Source organism: Anser anser (genome assembly GCF_964211835.1).
Source record: "Anser anser genome assembly, chromosome: 4".
Lineage (NCBI taxonomy): Eukaryota > Metazoa > Chordata > Aves > Anseriformes > Anatidae > Anser > Anser anser.
In genome coordinates this window covers 36,167,605-36,182,099 of record NC_139724.1, presented here as the reverse complement: position 1 = coordinate 36,182,099, position 14,495 = coordinate 36,167,605, and the positions used below count along the sequence as shown (strand labels likewise).

Below are 14,495 nucleotides of genomic sequence, written 5' to 3'. Positions count from 1 at the left end.
GGAATATGAGGGAAAATATTAATTGGACTTGGTTGGCTGATTTCAGTTAAGACTTGGGGTTGGGAGAAGGAATCCTCTGGCCAGAGAAACAAGTTTTCCTGTAACACCAGTCTTATTTTCATGTTAGCACTTTGGCCTGTAGTTAGAGCTTTAATCTGCAAAGCTGGTATCTTAGCAGCAAGTCCAACTGCGCTAGGCTGAGGAGGGAAATAGTCTCCTTCATCTAAAAGAAACCACATAAAGCAACCACATCCCTTCACTAGCCTCCTTTTATTTGGAGGCAGTTTAATAATTTGTAGCTGTATTTGGCACTTGAAAGAATGCGTACTGGGTGGAGACATCTGAAGAAGCCTGTGCTGTTGTTGGACACCCACTGTGAAACTCCCTTTGGTAAAGATCTTCTGAAGAAACTTTTCCCAGTGTAGAGTCACAAGTGTTACCTCAAGACTACCATGTGTTCCTAGAGCTTGTCAGATAGACGTTGCGAACCATGGATTTCCTATTGGCATTCTGCACAGTTCCCAGCTTTGCTTAGGAGCTGCTTAGGAGGAGCTTGTTGCTACCAGAGTCTGCAAAACCAAGTCCTGAGAAGTCCTTGCTGTTACTCCAGAAGTAATTCTTTTGTTGGGGAACAGTTGCAAGTTTTTTATTTGCTAGCACTTGATGAATAAAAGGTTCCCATTAAATAATACCTACCTTGATTTCATCTTCTCTTTAGTCCAGCATAATTATTAGGATTCTGTGTGTTAGGCCCTTGTTCAGGGTTGAGATGTATGATTGCAGAAGTGTTTCTCTGCTTTCCGGGCCTGCACCTTAGCATTATGTAGAAAATGCAGCAGGGTTATTGGGGCACTGCTTGGTATGTTCTTGGGAGCTTCCTGCACTTTTCTGTGGATATGTAGTGCCAGCCTTTTCCACTTGTGAGTCTCGTGCAAGTGAAGTTGAGGTGAAATTATTCTATTGTGTGTTTGTGGTAATGAAAAGTTCAAAAACAACTGAAGACAGAAGAGCCTTTCTTTAACTGCAGCTGCTTATCCAGATCATCTTTCAGTGATCTTCAGCCAAAATCAGCAGTTTTATGAATCTTTAAATCTCAGGCCTGTATTCCAGTGCCGCTAGACTGTAACATTTGTGTGGTTGCTTTACAGATGTTCAGGCAGTCGCTTACGAAGAGCCAAAGCACTGGTGCTCCATTGTCTATTACGAGCTGAATAATCGCGTTGGGGAGGCATTCCATGCTTCTTCCACCAGCATCCTGGTGGATGGCTTCACTGATCCTTCAAACAACAAAAACAGGTTTTGCCTGGGGCTGCTCTCCAATGTTAACCGCAATTCCACCATTGAGAACACGAGGCGACACATTGGCAAAGGTGAGTTTTAGATCTTTGCATCCTTTTTGGGGAGTTTCTTTCGCAGGGATATTTCCACTAGGATTGACAGCCTGGGCCATTTGCTTCAAGAGCAAGCTGCTCTTCTCAGTATGTGGGATAAGTGCTTGTTAGAATATTGGTAAATGTATAATTTTCTGGCCAGGTCGTATAAGCACGGTATTGTTCTTACCTGTTGTGTAATTACAGGAAATCTTTATCCCTAATCAATTCTTTATTGCCCAAAGCCTATCATAACTTTAATTAGAGCAAGAGCTTAAGGCAGTTTTTTTAATGAAATATCTTGATTTGTCTTGATTATTGGTGCATATGGAAATCCAAATGATAGTTCTTGGCACAAAATTTTTAGCTGCCTTTAGTTCCAACACAATTTAGCTATCCTAGCATGTTTTTAGAAGGACAACTTGCTAAAATAGTTTTCCAAATGCATTTTTAAAGAAGCCGGTGATTTTTTTTCATTGGGAATCTTGTTCTCTTCTGTGGCTGTGACAGTGTCCTGCAAAAGAGAAAAGCTTCTGGTTTGTGTCTGACTTAATACAGTCCTCTTTTCTGAGAACTTGCCCATAATGCAGTTGACATTCAAATCTGACATTGGCCCTGCAATGGTGTATTCCTGCCAGACAAAGTTTTCAGGAGCTTACATTATTAGCAAATTTTCAGAGACAGTTGGGGGTTGAGCATGCCCAACCTGTGGTTATCTGCAATAAGTGTCAATTAATGAAGTATCTTCTCCTTCCTTAGAGGAGTAAAGAATTGAAACTGAAGGAACTGAAGGTCATCAAGTTTTTGCCCTTAGCCTGGAAAACTTTTCTCTACGGGAGGACTTGTGCAGCTCTCAGCAGTACACCCCACCTGTGCTGCGCCACTCAAGTCCTAACACTTCTCCCTTCTTTTCCGCCCCATCCATCTTACCAAGTATGAGGATATTTATTTAACACCTCATTCATTTTCCCTTTAAAAGTAACCCAGCTGCAAGCAGCCTTCTGCTGAAGCACTTAACTGTATGTGTGCCAAAGTAGAGCAGAAAAGACAGGGAAGCTGTTGAATAAGTGTATGTATATAATTCTTGATGATGTAGAACTGTTAGTCTTTGAGGAAAAAGGAGTAAATCCTAAACTTGAAAGCAGCCATAAACTGATTTGCTGATCAGATGGTGTTATATGTGTTCCCACACACGTACATACATAGACAACAGCGAAATCTTACGTGACAGAGCACAGTCAAGGCATTCTGATTGGATTTCAGTTTAGTTTTTAAAGTCTGTGTGTTTGCTTCTTTGACTCGTAACATTGTGAGAGGTGAAAGGTTTAAGCAGCAAATAATCCATTTCTAAACACCAAAGGCAAATTTTCTTGGTTTCTCAAAGCCTTTGGAATTGAGTTCTCCCAAGCACATTTCCACAGAGGTTCCCTGTATGTCACGTTTTTGGGCATTGCTGCCACCAGTGATGGGTGAGGGAGTGGGAAATAGCAGTGAGGACTGGGAAGTTGACATGCACCCTCATTTGACAGACACATGAGGAATATAAGGGAAATTTTCTTTTTCCAGCTTTCTGGAGAGAAAGCATTAAAGTGAGCTGAAAAAAGCCTCATGCTAACAAAAATAGCGTTCAGGACTTTGTTGAGAGAATCCAGTTTGAGGCTGTTTTAGTATCTGCTTTCCCCCCCTGCATTTCCAGTTACTGTTTCACATAAATATAATGAGAACAAAGTTCAGCTGGCCAAGCCATCCACTGTACAGCATCAAAATTACTGCAGTACTTGCTGGTTTATTGTTGTTGAATATACAGCACATTAAAATACAGCAATTACTGATTATCCTTGCATATGCATACCTATATACACACCCTCCTTTCAAATCATGTACTGATGGAACATTAAAAAAAAAAAGTTTTAAGGCAGAATATGGTCTGATATGCAGTGTTAATCTCTTTAAGCAGAAACATATGGAGACATACCATGAAAAACAGATGCGTGGTGTGAATTCATCTAACCTCTTAATGTCAACATTCTCCTTCCAGGTGTTCATCTCTATTATGTTGGTGGAGAAGTGTACGCTGAATGCCTCAGTGACAGCAGTATTTTTGTGCAAAGTCGGAACTGCAACTACCATCACGGTTTCCATCCGACCACAGTGTGCAAAATACCTAGTGGCTGCAGTTTGAAGATTTTCAATAATCAAGAGTTTGCTCAACTTTTGGCACAGTCAGTGAACCATGGCTTTGAGACAGTGTATGAGCTTACTAAGATGTGCACTCTCCGTATGAGTTTCGTAAAGGTATGTGAAAATTTGCTTGAGCTTATTTTGTAAGCAAAATAAATATTTTTTTTCTTAATGTGGTGATTCTGAATTGTCGATCGCCTCCCTCCATCAACCTGTTAATAATTTCTGAGTTTAAATGTTTATAGAATAGTGTTCTGGAAGTGTAAGACAGATCTGAATGATATAAAGTTGTCTACAGACCAAAATCCATCTCCTGATGCATAGACTTTGAAAGCTGAGGTGACTTGCAGATGGTCTTTCTTCAGCTTTCTCTCTAGTTGCTTTCTGAAGCGTTGCTATCATGTCCGTTAACTACTCCAGTTTCATTGAAATGCCTCTCTTAAACATAATGATTCAATTGAATACTTCTATTTAATGTGTATATAGATAGTGTGTGTGTATAATTATTTGCATAATTACTCTAGATTTATGGGGCTTGTCTTTTTAATTTTGGGGGGGGATATGGCGTGGTACAATACAAGTAAGTTTTGAGAAGAGAGTTGAGTGGTCAATTACTTGGCCTAAAAATGTAAAAGCCACCAATTCATTACATAGCATCAGCTTTTGCCCCTTTAAATTACACTGCTATTGGTCTGTGCCGACTCCTGTTCTCAAAGCTGTTCAGCTGAACTTCATGCTTCTGTTCCTGGCTGGCATTTTTGGAGATGGGAGCTGGGACAGCCGTGTAAGTCATTGTAGTGGTTGTGGGAATGCAGATAGCATAATCTTCTAAATTTGTCCTGATCAGCAGCTAGCAAATCAGGAGACACAGTAACTATTTGGAATAATACATGTACCTTTCTATTCTAAGGGGACATGTAAAGTCAAGATTTGTTATGTGGCTATGAATATCAACATGTGTACTGATGGAAAAAAAAAAAAAAAAAGGCTAGTCACACATCAGAGGAGGATGGTACTTCTCAGATGTGTTAGGGTAGGGACTGCTAAAATGGAGTAGGTTGTTTATAGCTCCACATCCTGTAGAGTTGTACAGCAGTGCTGTCTGAACAGATGCACAGGACCTCCTGCATATTGGATGTTGCACTGCACGGTGTTTGGAGCTGCTGCTACCAGTGTTGGGAGCTGAGTAATCCCTTAATTAGGGGTTAATGCAGAGCAGCGTCATTGTGTTGTCTACAGACCCCCACCAAAAACAGTTCTCTTACAAAATGATTTTGAATGCTGTTTAAGTATCTGTTTATATCCTTGGTAGTAACGGTTACTAGATTGGATATGAGCTGAAAGAAGACCTATTGGCACTTGTCTTAACTTGGAAGTAGCCTGCTGGACAGTGATCATGCCTTCTTTCTCCTGAGAGTAAATGTTTCTGATTTATCACTGTGTTTGTCCTGACCGTCCTGCAAAACATGCTTTGGTTCTTGTCAGACAGATGCCTCACCTCCAATTCCATCATGTCAGTCTATGAGCTCATTTTTTAATTTGTTGATCTGTTTGTCAGCATTTTTCCCAGTTTTGTTCTATTTTTGATCATGGCGCGGGAGACTTGATTATCCCTCTTTTCAGAAAGTTTATGGGTGGGACATCATGTAACTGGTGGTGAGGTGTGAGGAAACGTTGCATTGCCAGAAGTTATGTCTTTGAGAACTTAGAGTCTCATTCCAAGAGATCACAAAATGACACTTCCAATTTTTTTTACTTCAGATTTGTTTGTTGAAATGTGATAAATGAATGTCATCCTGCTGATAATCACTGTTGAAAGCTAGATTACTTCAGTAAGGAAGAAAACGATTCACATGTGCTTTTCACACATTCGTTATTATAAAATAAGGTGATTTTTCTTCTTTCCCCACTTATCATTCTGTTTCCAGGGCTGGGGAGCTGAATATCATCGTCAAGATGTAACGAGCACTCCATGCTGGATAGAGATACACCTTCATGGTCCCCTTCAGTGGCTGGATAAAGTACTTACTCAGATGGGCTCTCCTCATAATCCTATTTCTTCAGTGTCTTAAAGGTTCCAAGCTCCTGCATTTTGGAAACAATTGAGCCTTGCATGTACTTGAAGGACGTATGAGTCAGACACACACTTCCCCCTCTGCCCCCCGAACTGGCAACAGCTGAATAAGAGCCATGAAAATACTTGACTTCTGTGACCAACTGTTGGATTCAGAAAAAAAAAAACAACACAACAACCCTTTGACATACTGTTGGTGTCAAGAATTTTAGTTTACGTTGTAATATTCTTATTGCAAAGTTGATTTGTAGGGCTTAGCATAAGGGGGACAACCAAGCCCAAACCACAATCTGTTGGAGCAAGTTCCTGAAGGACCATCCTGTAGTTGGCACTCTGAGATTTTTTCTTTCTTATGTCCATTGCTCACTTTTTTTTTCTGTGTCCTCTGGGGCTAAGAGCCAATGTTGAAGTCTGCCTTTTGCAGGATTTCTGCAGTCCATTCTAAAACCATTTGTCGAAGCTGATAGTTGCTGTTCTCTTTAAAAGACAAAAAAGGTTATATGGCTTAACCTCAATAACTGTGTAATAATCTTGGAAATTGTGTCCTGACCATACTGCTGTAAGAATGTTAGGTATGTTTTTGCTAAATGTATGTACGGTGTATTTGAAAGTTTAGAAATTAATTAGACTTAGACCATAAAGGAGTTAGGAATATTTGAATGGGGGGAGGTGGGAGTGGGAAGGGAAATGACAACTGAAATGTAGAATATATTGTAAACATAGCTTGTTAGTTTAAACTGAGGTCTGAGTTTTTGCTGTGCGTTTCATTTTTATAGTGGCTTTGTCTTGTTAATTCTGACTATTTTTGCCTCTTCCTTTTCCCCAAAACAGTTGTGCAGCTGGTTAATTCTTTTACCTGTGAAGAGGACAAAATGACTAATTCCTGCAGTTTGAAGGCTGCAGCTCTATGTATTTCAAGACATAATTGTACAGCGTGCTCTTTAACTATTGAGCAGTTTTATACAGTGTATGTAACAGAAGTAGGCTTTTAATTTTGTAAGAGAATCTTGTTTTGCCAAACATAGTAATTGTTAATTGTTTGGAGGACTTCAAAATCCCTGTGTGGGTCTATTTCAAACTTTTTAAAAATATATATTTTTAATTTTTATTTTTTTTACTGCTTGGTTTATTTTTTTCTTTGATCTTTTATATTCACATAAGCTGTAGTACTTTAAGTACCTTTATTCCAAATCTTAGTGGGTCCTCTTTACTGGAAGTTTTGAATAAAACCTGTTGTTACTGCTTACATTTGATTAAAACTTTGTCTTGTCCACTTCTTAGTAGATTTTTTTTTGACAAACCAGATACAGATACAACTTGGAGAAGGAACAACCAGAAGCGAAGAGACACATTATCTCTCATACTGACTTCAGTAATAAAACGAGCTCTCTAGAAAGACTTCTTAACTAGGCAAGATTAGAATGGGTGTAGTAACACTGAAGTATCCTAACCACTTTGTAAGAGATCTTTGAGATCTGATCATACGATATCTGAATGAGCCGAATTTCTGTGCTTTTACAGCCTGCTAGGTGTTTCAGTAAAACTGTGGAAGTAACTTCTAAGTAAGCACTGTTGCATGCTTACAGAGTTCTGAGAAAGATGGTGAGAAATATTTCACATAGGAAACATTTCCTAGAGGAAATAGGAACTCAGATGAGATCTGGCCTCATCTGTTTGCGTCTTTATCTGTAGTTGTAAAATGTATGAGTGAGTCTCATCTCCTTTCTTGAAAAATGTAGAGGTTTCCATCAAAAGAAATGCCTCCCTCCATTACAGTATTTTTCATTAGAATTGTTTGAATGCCTGTGTTCCACGAGGAAAGTATTTGGAGAGCACTTTTGTGTACCAGCCTTTACCTGGTCTCTTGGCCGCTTGCCTTAGGCAGGTTTACCTTGTGGAGGGTGTTGCTGCCTCCCAGCTGTTTTGCTGGAGACCTGCTGGAGATGAAGACTCTTCCTGCTCCCTGCCCTAGTGGCAAGCCTCCCCGCTCCTTTTTCCACACCTCTTTGCTCTGGGGAGAGGTGAGGGAAGGACGATCCCTTTACACCTGCAGTGTGCCACTTAGTTGGATGATGGAGTTTCAGAGTTCGGAAGTTGACTGGAAATCCAGCCCTTGGCCCTGGCTGTAGTGGGTTGTGGATTGCTAACAGGAGCATGAGGGAAAGTCGAGCAACTGAGATCCACGTGTGTTCAGCCACACCTATGCCTGTGAGTGTCACTGTAATGAGCAGTAGCCCTTTTTTGGAGATTGAGCCAGTCCTATCTTTTACAAAAATCTTAATCCCATTGCTTGGTCTAGTAAAGGTTTTTAAAACTAACCCTTCTCCCCTTGTAAAGTGGGAGGAAAAAAAATCCATGTTCAAGTTCCGTATGTAGGAGAACTTGGTTAGGGACTTTTTTTTGTATTTTTAATTATTGATTGTAAGCTTTAAGAACAAAATCAACTTTTCTTAATCTTAATTCAGTTTAACTTTTTTAGTAGTCATGGCACAAACATAAGTCTTAGAAGTACATAAAGTTGAAGATGACCAAAAAAAAAAAAAAAGAGAAATGTTTGCTCTTTGCTCAGTCTCTGTTTTTTGCCTGCAACCCCTACTACATTAACTTGCAGCTGTTCCCAACCAGGTTCCTTCCTTTTGTTGGAATACAGCAGCAGTTGGGTAGTGACATCTTTTTTAAAGTGCTGTAACCATCAATCATGCAGGTGTTAAGAAATAAGAGTGTTTCTGCCTTTCCATATTGGGATGGTCCTGTGAAAGCTTTAGTAAACTTTGAAATAGCTTTGGAGTAAGTAAAGACTGTTTTGTTGCAAATGTTTTTGAATGTTAGTGTCTTGTATGTCTTGGGCTGCCAGGTAGGGAACCAAACCAATAAAACCAGCTCAGATGCCATAGTCTGACCATTCTCATCCTCAAGAGATGCTGCAAAAGCTCAAATCTGTTAGTATGTATATTATCTTATATTGTTTGAGGTATTGTTTTTTTATAAAATTTCTCTGAGATTCATAGTTTGATGCAATCAGAAAAATACTGATTTATATTTCAAGAACATGAATGTATTACATAATTCGTCTCTTTTATTCTAAGTGGGGATTGAGATCAGCCAATACTAACCCTGTAATCTGTCAGAAACTTTGTGGGGTGCTAGTCTTTTGAAGTTCTCTTCCATTTTGAAATTTTCTTTGCTGTTGAAGTGCAGTGTACATAATACTTTCTTTATCTGTTATCCAGCTCTTTGTGTTGAGGAGACATTAGGTGTCAGGAAAAAGTACACCTTCATGTGATGGCACAGGACATCCCGGCTGGACTTTGATAGATGAGCTGAGTGGATTGGAGTAGCACTTGAGACTAATAGCCAAAAAATAGGAGACATTCCAGAAATTACCTTGGAAGAAGTAACTGCTAGCTTGAGGCTCTTGTGAAGATTTTTGGAGTGGCTTGTAGAAATTTTCTTACTGATTTGCCCTGTTCTGGATAGTTGGAGTCAGAAAGTCAGCAAAGGCACGGGACAAGACAGGAGGAAAAGAGTTTTTCTTGCTGACCTCACAGAATGCAGAGAAAGATGGGAGCTAGAACCTCCAGCGGAGCCTACAATGCCACTTCTGTAACCAGGTGAGTTCCTGTGGGTCAGTTGGTGATATTTCCCCATATTTTCCTGGGTCTAATCTCCTGAATGACCAAGCTAAATACAGAAGAGACTATTTTACGGAGGTATTTGCTCATCCTCTCCTATTAGGAGTGTCTTTTCACTTTGGAGTTGAACATGTTTTGGCTTCTTAATGCTAGAGAGAAAATAACTCTTCCAGGATGGGGATGACTTTTAAACCATATAAAAGCCTCTGGTGAACTTTAAAAAGGCTCAATGAGAGCTAAGGGAGGTAGTCACGTTTACTTGTGTGGTTTTCAGGAACTGCTGGAGAAGAATAATTCATATTTTAACATATCCTGTTATCAGAGAATCATGGGCTTGATCTTTGAATGCTCACAAAGCTGGCATTGCTGTATAGTTGGATAAAAACACTCCCTTACTGAATCACTTTTTTTTGCTAATGCAGACATATTTTCACAACTGCAGGTTTTTCTAGTCTCCTCTGTGACTCTATCACCATTTTAAGACAATAAATTAATGCAGAGACGTCTGAAACTTCTGTGGCCCTTTGTTGATGTGCTTTTTCTCTTTGATTTTTCTGTTGTCTTGCCACACTTCAAGCCTTTGATGAACACCCTGGAAGCTAGCTCTGTTTTGGTGGTCTCATGTATTAATTGCTGCTGCTTCATTCTGTTCAGTAAGTAGACTGTAGCCTCTTATTCTGCTCTTGAGATTCATGATTCATAACTGTGAACTGGCAGTCACCTTTTTCTGGATTTGTGCCTAAATATACAATACGACTCTACCATCACCAGTCATGGTAGAGCAATATATTTTTTACATACATCATCTCACAGTTCATTTTCTCTAAATACATATATAATTCTGTGAGGGAGAGAAGTGAAAATGGCTCTTATTTTACTCTGTCCTATTCTGCCCTTGACTTAAACAGTTCAACCAAGAGGCATTCCCTTGTCATGGTATCCTTTTTGGATAAACTAACTTTCTTTACTCTGAGTCCACCTCCCCAACTTCTGCATTTTGATGATGCTCCTTATTTTTCCTAACTTTTTGCGAATAGCTTTTTGTCAGATTCTTTTCTCATACCTACTGCATGGTCTATGTTTCAGTCAGAAAAACAAACAAAAAAACCCCCTGTAACATATGCTTGCCAAAGGCAGGTGAAGAATGAGGAATTATGGATTGCTGTAGGCCCTAGAAGCCACCCAAAAAGGTAAGCATGGTTCACAGGCTTTTCCAGCCCCTGCCCTCTCAAATGGTACGTTTTTTGGAGGAGGAAGGTGAATGCTATTGGATGTCAGTTTTGCTTGGGATTACTGTTTTTAAAGACTTTTACAGTTACAAGATGCACCTCACTCCTTTGTATGGAGGTATGTCACATGGTTTGCATCTGACTGAAATTGTCAGCCAGGCTTTGTACTTGTGTCTGTGTTCTCCGACTGTTGCCATTGGCTTTGTAAGCAAGCACTGCATGTGTTCTTGCCATCTCTCGCCAAGCGGACTCCAGAATAAACAAGCTGTCTGGCTTGTAGAATGAAGCTGATGTACTCTCTGCGAGCCCTGGTGACCCCTCCTCAGAGGGGAATCCTCTGCAGGACAAATGAAGCCGTGGCATTACTTTGTACGGACCACTGATGCGTGTGGGCTGGCTGGAGCAGGCCCCTGCCCAGGGACTGCTGACCTCACGAGGTGCCATGCCTCTTCTGAGGCACCGCAGGCCGCTGTCCTGCTGCAGACCGCCACCAGTTTGTCCCCGTACGTTCACATGCTGAGAACTGCTGAGGTAGAGGGCTCTGATTTTCCTACTCCTGTTCTGTTGAGGTAGCTGAGGTGGCTCCTATTTCATTCATCCCAGCTGTAGGAGGTAATGATCTCTTCAGCTGCAGCAGTTCAGTCTGATGAAGTGGTGATCAAGAAGCAGTTGCAATAGAGAGAGAGCCTCCAACACAACAATAACTCCAGTTTGTGAAACAAACCAAAGTACAAACAGTACAAAAGTCTAGAAGTTGATGCAGTCATCTTTCAGGAATGTAAGATTTTTTATTCTAGTGAGCACGGATTCTAGCGAGCGCATCTTGCCATGAAGGTTTGAGTTCAAAGATCTGCAACCTTTCTTCATGATCATCCCAGTTTATTTGAGACTTTAAATCTAAAACTTGAAGGCAGCCACTAGGTAAATTTTGAAGGAGAAATGGAACCTTCATGTGCTTCAGATTGTAGAGAGGATTTGCAATCTCTTGTGGTGGTGATAAAAACCTGCTACTTACAATTCTCTTGTAGTAAATGGAAAGTGAGATATAATTGTTATTACAGTGGGTACTCTCTGCTTGCTAAGCAGGCTTTCCCTGCTCAGAGTTTGGTTTAAGTGGGCATATCACTTGTTTAGACTTGGTGGAAGCTGCTGCTGGTCTTTATAAAGAATATTCTGATTTTTGTATTGCAGCTTCTTTCTTTCTCCAGTATGCCTGTAACAGGCAGACGCATTCTTTCATATGAAGAAAAACTATGTCCCTAAATGCTACTTCTCTTACTTTTGTAATGACCTTGGGCTTCTTGGTTTTCTTTTTCCTTCAGTTTACCGAGTCCAACTTAGAACAAGCAGGAGAATGAGTCTGGATGTCTGCAGTGCTGCACTAAGACTATTTCCCAGAGCACTTGGTTCTTGGCAGGAAAGCACAGTCTGTCTCATTTCTGAACCCTTCACTTCTGCCTTTTGGTGATACTTTTGGGATTGGTAATCCTGAGCATTTTCAGATACATGTGTAGAGACTGAAAGATGGCTGCTGTCCCATCAGATATTTCTTCAAACTTGTGGACCGGTCTCCTCAAGTCAAAATCACCATAGGCCATGGTGCTGGCAACAGCACTGTTTTAAAAATTGATCCAAACATGGCTTCGTTTTGAACATGACTCAGGCAATGGTTTTACTACAAACAAACTTTACAAACCTCTCAAACACAGCTTGATGCCTGTGTCTGTTGGATTTGGTCCATGCCACTTTCTAAAGCGGTACAGAAAGAAGCTACCTTGATCTGTGTGCTCTGAAGAATTATGTTTCCAGGAGATGGATTTTTATGTTGAGCCAGGAGAGGAGCTTTGTAAAAACTCTTTCATGGAGTAGGTTTTAATTTGTGTATGGGGTTTCTTTGTGCCTCTTCTCGTAACAGTTAATTTGGTGCTAATTCAGAATACAATGTGTGCACTGTGTGACCAGTCTGTTTTCTTGACCCATAGTATTCCTCTTTTTATTTCAGGAATAGTGACACTGCAGTAAATGTTCCCATGATTTCTGCAAGACACAGGAGAAAATTTGAACAGCTATGTAACGGTAGGGTTTAGTTTGAATTGAATGAGTTCGCAGTTATAGAAAGAAGCATTTGCATTTTTATATTCAAAATATATAAAAAAAATATCTTCAAAACTTTTCCTAGAATGTTGACGGGGCACATGCAGCATCATAAAGAGTTACTGGAGGTAGGAGCCTTCTGCTTGAGGAGCCTGATTCTGCAGAGCATACTTCCAGTGAGGGGCCACGTGTTTTGTCTTGGGTGATCTGTTAGTGCCATACAAGTACCAGATTAATCTGGATTGCAAATGATGAACAGAAGCAAAAAAGCTATGTATATAGCGGGAAAGGAAAGGTCGTTGAACTTGGTGAATTTTTTTTACAGGCTGGGCTGTTAGGATTAGGGCTACACAAGCAGAATGACTCTTCTGCCAGAGGTAGATTTAGGGTGTATATACCTCCTATGGCTGTGTCGGGGAGGGAGGGAGATGATCTGTGGTGGTGGGACTGATGAAGCTGGGGAACCAAGTGTGGAAGGGCAGGCAGAAGAGGGGTGACTGGCTGAGAAGGTACAGGCAGATGTGTTTCCTGACAAATTTTTCTTATGGTCACTTGAGAACATCAAGGGAATGTTCCTTTCTGTGCCAGGAGCTGTGGGTGGGTGGTGGATACACATGGTTGTGCAGTTGCATGAAATGATCCTAGACGTGTTGATCAGACCTGGGGCTTTACAGCTCAACATGCAGGAGACCGCCATGTATGTGAGCATTGTGTGGGACTGGGGTAGGGAAAGGATGGCCTGATCGTTATGAGTAGTTTCATCATGTGTGCAGTGTTTCACTGTTGTCTGGCATGGTTTTTCTTTCAATAGTAAGGTGGATGAAAGCATATGCAGAGTATGTGGCCTTGCCTTTGTTCGTCTCCGTGCTCTGGTCACCCCTGGTGTTTTGTAAAAAACACTGCTGTGCTTCCTTGCATGGGAAATCACCGTGGCCTCACACAGGTGTTGTATACAAGGAGCTCGCTCAGTCAGAATTCATTGTATCTACAACTGTGTGTAGCATGCCTGAAAACGTGACGTGCCTGTCACATAAACAGGAAATGACCCTTGTGGGGGACTGAGTGTAGCTGAAAACCTAATCTAAATAATGCCGTTAGTCGTCTCCATATGGTAACCTTTCATTGCCACGCAAGTTTGGAAAACATGGTTGTAACTGGCTTCCACATGCTGGGTGGATGCACAGATACCAGATGTTGCCTTACATGTTTAAGTCTCTATCTAAAATCAATCTGAGGCACAAATATTCTATGTACAGCAATTGTGGGTGAAAGCCTGCATGTGTAAAAGTATTTACATGGGAACGGGGCTGGACCTATAGCACTAGAAACAAGGTTGAGGTTTCTTTGATCATCTGAGTTTCTTATGGCAATAAATAGTTGAAACAAAACAAAACCAGAGAGGTAGCATACTTAAACCATATTTGACGATATGTTTTCATTACAAAGATATAGTTGTCATAAAAAGATAGAATAAAATGTGTTTTTCAGTGCTGGCTAGTATATCAGTAAAGGCTGGCTTCATTTCTTAAAATCGCCAGAAACAATACCATGTAATTTAGCAATAGACTGACAATATCCTCTTTAGTCATATAAAATTTAGGCACTCTCAATTTCTGTGCTTTCATGTGTATAATCTGTGATCTGTATTGTGTCTGTTTTTCAAATGCAGAACCAGAATGTGCTTTGTGAAGTTCCTGCCTCGTTCCATGTAGCCTGCTCCCTCCTTCCGAAGTCTTTCCACCTCCAAGTTCTTATGGAGTTGCTGAGAGCATAGTAAAAGGGCTGGTTAATAAAAGTAGAGTAAAAATTACATGAGGTACTGTAAGAAGGCATTTAGCATGTACCTGGAAAAACAACAGTTTTATTTATATATGTATATTAAATAAAAGTATTCTCTTTATTGCTTATGGGAAGC

At 40.4% G+C, this 14,495-nt stretch overlaps 1 protein-coding gene across 6 annotated transcripts in view; it reads left to right on the top strand.

The window, feature by feature from the left end:
- Positions 1-6,897, top strand: part of SMAD1 (SMAD family member 1) — a 103,642-nt gene extending 96,745 nt beyond the window's left edge. For all 6 annotated transcript variants that reach the window (XM_083834699.1, XM_083834694.1, XM_083834697.1 and 3 more), the window contains 3 exons: positions 1,149-1,370; positions 3,409-3,665; positions 5,480-6,897. In XM_083834699.1, coding sequence (XP_083690825.1) covers positions 1,149-1,370; positions 3,409-3,665; positions 5,480-5,623 — 623 coding nt within the window. In that variant the 3' untranslated portion in view covers positions 5,624-6,897. The remainder of the gene's footprint in view (positions 1-1,148; positions 1,371-3,408; positions 3,666-5,479) is intronic.
- Positions 6,898-14,495: the final 7,598 nt, after the last annotated feature.